General features: G+C 45.3%; 1 protein-coding gene across 2 annotated transcripts in view; it reads left to right on the forward strand.

Moving 5' to 3' along the window:
• The window catches only part of camkk1a (calcium/calmodulin-dependent protein kinase kinase 1, alpha a), a 52,527-nt gene that overhangs the window by 23,080 nt on the left and 22,874 nt on the right, over positions 1-6,573 (forward strand). For both annotated transcript variants that reach the window (XM_086307726.1, XM_086307727.1), the window contains exons 3-6: positions 200-247; positions 2,046-2,099; positions 5,262-5,313; positions 6,407-6,540. In XM_086307726.1, coding sequence (XP_086163852.1) covers positions 200-247; positions 2,046-2,099; positions 5,262-5,313; positions 6,407-6,540 — 288 coding nt within the window. The remainder of the gene's footprint in view (positions 1-199; positions 248-2,045; positions 2,100-5,261; positions 5,314-6,406; positions 6,541-6,573) is intronic.

Here is a 6,573-nt window from a genome sequence, read left to right on the forward strand (position 1 = left end):
TTTAAGCAGTAGCACTAATGGATCTGCAGACGGTAAACACACTGCAGACTGCATCGTCACCTACGGTCAGGAATAAATAACTTTCAGTGCACGTGTGAGCACACGAGCAGGAAGAACATTTTGTTTCTTCTTTTGCTTTTAGATGCTGAAATGATTCCTTATTGATTTTTCATGTTTGTCTGCTTTGCTTGCTTCTTAGGACTGTATCCAGTTGAACCAGTATAAGCTGAAGAGTGAGATTGGAAAGGTGAGTACCATCCGTGCCCTTGGCCTCCATTCAGTTTACAAAGCAGCAGTAACTGAGGAGAGGTCGGGCTGCATGTGAGGAAATGGACAGCGCAGAGCGTGGCCCATTTTCATTTTGTTCTGTACATTCCTAAATTTGACCCATCAAATTACCACGTGTGGGTTTATTTGTGGTTGGGTGTTGTTGGATGTTGCATCACCAACCAAAGGCCTGCACAACCCAGTTTCAGCTGGTGCATCACAGCCCAGGAGGGCCATTACATTTTTTTATCCTCCATATTTGTACATTTCGGCTGTGTCGTCTTTTACAGCTTTTTAGAAACAAAGAAAAACATTTAAATTTGTGAAGCCAAAGTGCTGCAAACAGCCCATTTTTTCTAATAGCCAACAGGGACGACTCTGTTTGCACAAAGACGTTCAGTCAGAATATAGAAATGACCCAGCTGCTATGGGATAAAGTCATTAAAGCCTTTACTCATTTATTAGACGAGAGCCGTAAAGCAGGAGGAGGATGGAGCTTTAGGGTGAGCACATGCCTGAAGCCAACACTGGACCACAGATTCATGGAGAAGTCACAGACTAGCACTGTTGTACTGAAGCGCTGCAGTATTTGTCGATAACCGCTAACATTGGCTTGCTAGCAGATCCACAGTGGCTTTAGCATGTTAGCATAATAGGACTGTCCAAGCAAAAACAAAGAGGCTGTAAAGGAGAGACTGGGTGGTTAAAGTATCCTGATTACTACACATCCCAGAATTTCATTCAATTATTCCTAAAACCAGACATCTGCTTTATAGACACGTTGCTAAGGCGACTGCCTAGAAGGACCTATAATGACCCCTAAAATGAATTTAAGCTCAGATTAAAGTGATGTCAGACTTATGGGTTGTTGATACCCTGATATGACAAAAGCACACAGCAAAAATCAAAGTGCTTTCAGGTGTTTGTGTTTTGAAGCAGAAATGCATGTAAATGCAACATAAGAGCGTCGATATTTTCAGGTTGCACAGAAAGTCGCGATTAAAGAGAAACACTGTTGTGATTTGGATTTGGAGGAACTTGTCGTGTTGGGAACAGAGCAGAGGTACAACTGAAAAACCAAATCCAGTTGTGTGAAGTGCGCATTGTAGCCGGCGAGGCTAACCGTCTCAAACAGGTTAGAGAGGGAAACAAATACTGTCAGACTGATATTTGCTGTATATTCTCTTTGCGTGCTTTATATGCGACTCAGCTGCAGGCCACACGTCCAAGTTTACAAGCAGGAAGCTTCACTCACAGTTGCACTGTAAAATGCAGCGAGCAGTAAAATTGTGCATATTAAATGAGAAAAATGTCAGTTGCAGCTGCAGCGGTGCGTATTACAGTGGATTGCATCAAAGTCCTGACTGTTAACTTTTGAGAACAAATAAGTGAGTAAGTGGCGCCTTTAAACTGTCCGGGCATCAGAGTCTATATATGATTACTGAACCTCTCTGAACATTCGGTCGGTTCCTCGGTGCAGAGCGCTGGCACTAAACACACATCCTCGGGAAGCGTGTGTGTGGGAGGACCCATTCTGTGCTGCCAGAGAATAAAAATGTTGTCTTTCAGTGGAAACGGTGCTGCCTCGAAAACATTCTGTCAGTGTGGCGCTGCCGTCTGCTCCGAGCGATGCTTTAGGAATCTGAACAGATTCTCTGAGCAGTCCTGCTCACGAGCTGCTCAAACATGAAATCTCTACAAACTCAAAGTAGAGATTTCATGTTTGCAATGCTCGGCTGGTCTGCCTGTAAATGTGTTGTTCTGTTTTTGTATTGCAGGGCTCCTATGGTGTGGTAAAACTTGCCTACAATGAAGATGATGACAAACATTATGTAAGTTATTTGGTGGGAGCTTGTTTTACCGTCAGCATCCTTTAAGCTTTCATCAAGCCTCTCTCAGTCTGCTGCCTCCACCGAGGACCGGTGCTATAGATTCTTTTATTTTTGTTCTCCTTGTTGTGAATTTCATCCCTTAAATTGCATCAGTTGCTGTGGAAGAAACTTGGGAGTGAGAGTGGCGTCTGCTGCCATTTAAAGTGCATCTCAGGCCCTTTTATCTCCCTTCAAAGCAGCTCTGCTCTGTGGCCAGTTCACCAGCAGAGTCTGCATCGAGCCAGCACACAAACACGAGCTTGTTTTGGGCCGTTCCTGCCAGGTGTCCCTCCAAGTGTAAGCTGTTACCTTAACATAACTAAGCTGCCCTGTGCAGCAGGATCAATGTCGACGGTTTAAGATGTACTTTTGAACCAGAGGCAGCAGCAGCTCACTGCTAAACACAAGTCAGGAGTTTGTCCTGGTGCTGCATGGTAGTGAACAGGATGTTTATCCAAGGACACAGGCGAGCTCTATACAACAAGGAAAATAGTCAAACAAGGCAGTGCTCAAACGTGGCTCTTGAGACGGTAATGAAATGCAGTTTTAAACAATGTCCAGTGTGGAGAGCTGCAGTTTGTGTCCAGCCTCCTGAAAACTACCCTGACTGTGTGAACCTGTGAACTCGACGTCTAACAAGCGCTTGCTTTGAAGACGGAGCCGGTCTGCAGTTGCATGTGATGATACTGGAGCTGTATTGGTAACTGAGATTCGTGTTAACTCCTCACACTCAGGTCCAGCACGACTAACGTGTTTGAAACAGACTCTGATTATCACACGCTGGCCGTCTGATTCTTCAAAATAAATAAAAATGAATGAATTAAAAGCTTCCCGTGTACCGGCGGGATTTCTACATACGTGTGGGAAAGGTCTAATTTTTGTTGCACACGTCTGCAATTCACTGCGTTCTCGTGTTTAACTCTGATAGTTGAAACTGATGGAAGCGCTTCCTGCGCTGTGGGCCGATGCAGACTGGCTCACACGAGAGGCGCATCTGAAATAACAATGATGGGAATCAAAAGAGGAGGAGATGAGTAATGGTGACATGAAGGGTGATTATATTTCCTGGCAGTCTGAATTGGCAGAACATTAAACTGATAGAATGCCTGAGCCCACGTACAGCATGCACACGTCACTCGCTTCACAGAGGACAGATCACATCTCAACAGGACGCGCTGTCGCTGAGGACAACGAAGTGTTTGCACTGGTGATCAGCCGTGGTCAGTTTAAAGGGAAGTAAATGCATCATGTACCTGATGTTCAGTATGCAGAAAACAAACTGTGTCATAGGATTTGCATTTTTTGTGTATGTTTCTGCAGCACCCTGTGTCCTCTGTATAATCACTGTGCTCCACACCTGATGGGCAGGAATCCGAATGTGGCGATGCTGTTTGTCAGGGCGCCAAGGCGAAGCAACTTCCTGCCTGGAAGTTGGGAGCAGTGAATTTGAAGAGCTAATTATTAACAGATATTTGATTTGACTAAAGGCAGAGGAAGCTCCAGTTTGTTGTTGTTTGTGACACAGAAAGAAAAATAAGCTGCGTAATATGATGTCACTGTGTCGTACACCAATCCATCAAGTCCACAAACGATGACGTAATTGTTGTTCCTTTACCCCACAACCATAACGTTAGCCCCCTTACCCCCACACCTCCACCCCTCACCCCCACCTCACTTTTTTGTATTTTGCTTTTTCCATGTCGCAGAACTATGACATCACAACAATGTGATTGGTCGATACTGAACCTGGTCCAACTTTAATTTTGGCGTTTCAGGACCAACACGGTGACATCAGCTGCAGGTTACAGATGATGAAGTGTTCTCGTCCTCACTGAGGATGAGACTGAACTCTGCATCATGTCAGGGTCAAATGCAGCGTTTGGTGATCACAGCAGTCCCCATGTTTGACATTCTGTTAGTTGTCCAATGAACTTGAAGCCTTTAATTGCTGAAGGGTTCATGCAGCACTTTTATTAAACCCTTAAAGTGAAATAAAGCTGAAAGTCTCACTTCAGTCACGTACTTGTAGTTTGATATAAAACCCATTGGTGTGGTGTACAGAGGGAAAACTGCAGGAACCCAAACACATGTGCCCGTAGTCCAGAAATGTGCAAAAACAAAGCTGTGAGTGGTATCGGTGAATATTACGTGGTGCATGCTGCTAATTCAGTTTTTGTTTCATCAAATTCCAGCATGTTGCACAGAAAGTGGAGTTTGCCCTGCAGCTCATCCAGCCTGTCAGTAAAGATTACCTGATCCAACCTTTCTGCTCTTCTTATTTCATCTGTTAGCAAAGTTAATGTGTCGCGTGTTTACTGAAAAACCTACAGATCAGAGCGCTGAAGGCTCTGCAGCAGGCTCAGTGGTGCAGTAATGGGAACGATACGATGCCTTAAGTCATTTGAACCTTCTTATCCACCTCCTACTACATCTATTTGCTGCTGACGCACTTTTGGCTTCCTTTGATCGGCGCCACACATGAGTCACGTTGCCGCCTCAGTGCACAGTCCATCTTCAGCCAGGCTCGCGTTACATTTTGATTGTGTGTTTACGCACAGGCAGAACACCATGTAACTGTGCACAACGCAGGATCTTCTTCTCTGCCAAACCTCGTTTGTGCACAGTCAGAACCATGGCGACCAGTTATACAAGAAACCAGCAGGCTGTTCATCACTGTCACAGTTTGTGGTGTAGAAATAGCAGAAAATGTTCCTCCTGCCACAAATTACGAATCAGTGGATTCACATTGATATTGTGAGTGTCTGTTAGAGAAACATGCAGTGAATGTTATTACTTTCCTTTTCCTTTGCATGACCAGTTCCTTACAAGAGGCCAGGATCACTGCGACACGACGTGCACACACTCAGCTGTGCTCCAGGAGCCGCTTGGTTTTTCCATGAAAGATTCCTCAGATCTGCTGAGAAACGCCGCCTTCACTTCGTACAAAGGAGAATTTCCTGCTTTGATGTTTGTGCACGTTGGGGCGAAGGCGGCGTCCACACGATGATTCTGGCTGCGATACGTTAACGTTCTTGGCTTTGTGTGCTTCCCTCTCTGATGCGTTGCCTTTTTGCTTGTTGCAAACATCATTGTTTCGTGCGCTAAATAACTTTTTACTTTCAGGCCATGAAGCTGGTGTCCAAGAAGAAGTTGGTGAAGCAGTGCGGGTTTCCTCGTGAGTTCTGCTTTTTCTCTTTTCATTCTGTTGACCAGGAAAGCTGAAGAAAGTGGATCAGCCTAGATTCAAAGAGAAAACAGAGTAAGCCAGTGAGAAATCCCAAAAGCAACCCGTTTTATGTATGGCCACTTCATTAGGTACAGGATTGGACCCCTTTAGTCTTCAGGACTTTAATCCTTCACGGTAGAGCTTGAAAACGTTGCTCTGGGATTTGGTCCGTACTGAAACAACAGCTGCACGTCCCAAAGTTACTCTGTTGGATAGAAGTGCGGTGGCTGTGGAGGCCATTTGAGTAAGAAACTGTTACGCTCAAGAAACTAGTTTGAGATGATTTGAGGTTTGACCTGCTGTCAGCAGCTGTGATCACTGTGATCATGAAGGGATGCTCAGCACCACCAGCAGCCAGTGGTTAAACAGGCAGGATGTTCATGCCAGATTCTACCGTCTGAATATCAGAGCAGAAGTCTGATCAGACTTGGAGCAAATCGAACCCCCTGTTGTCTTGCGGTGCTTCAAAGATCAACAGGCTGTCCGTTCAGAGAAGCTCCTCTGCATGCCTTGGTTACCCTTCTCTGTAAACCCTAGAGGTGGTTGTCCAATAAAGATCTGAGCAGTAGCAGTTTCTGTGACTCAGACCAACCCATCTGGCACCGACAACATTTAAAGTCACTTAAATCGCCTTCCTTCCCCATTCTGAGGCTCCGTTTGAGCTTCAGCAGGGTCGTCTGGATCTTGTGTTTGTGCCTGCGTGCGCTGAATTCTGCTGATCCAAGGTTTCTATGAAGGAGGTCATACAGTCAGAGCGTAGATGGCTTTAGGTTGTCCTGAGTGAAATAAGACAGGCTGCAGAATGATGTGTATGGAAGTACACGGCTTTTAATGCAGCCACAGACAAAAAGCATGATGCATTCATAGATGCACCAACATCATGGGCAGAGGGAGATTAATTAGCATGCACCAACATGTTTTTAGCACTAATTTATTTTGGTTGATTGTTTTTGTTTTTTTTTAAAAAGGACACCAAACATGACTCATCGGGGATCGCATGAATGATTTAACGGCGGTGTGCGGTTTGTGTTGTGGTGTGCAGGTCGCCCACCCCCAAGAGGACCAAAGGCGGCCCAGGGGGAGCAGCCCAAACTCTTAGGACCCCTGGAAAGAGTCTACCAAGAGATCGCCATACTTAAAAAACTGGACCATGTCAACATCGTCAAGCTGGTGGAGGTGAGGGGTTATTGAGCAGGAAGATAAATTGTT

The sequence above is a fragment of the Aulonocara sp. 'chitande type north' Nkhata Bay genome, linkage group LG10 (assembly GCF_057382095.1).
Source record: "Aulonocara sp. 'chitande type north' Nkhata Bay isolate Kocher_YH1m ecotype deep benthic linkage group LG10, A_spYH_male_GT1.1, whole genome shotgun sequence".
In the NCBI taxonomy this organism is placed as follows: Eukaryota; Metazoa; Chordata; class Actinopteri; order Cichliformes; family Cichlidae; genus Aulonocara; species Aulonocara sp. 'chitande type north' Nkhata Bay.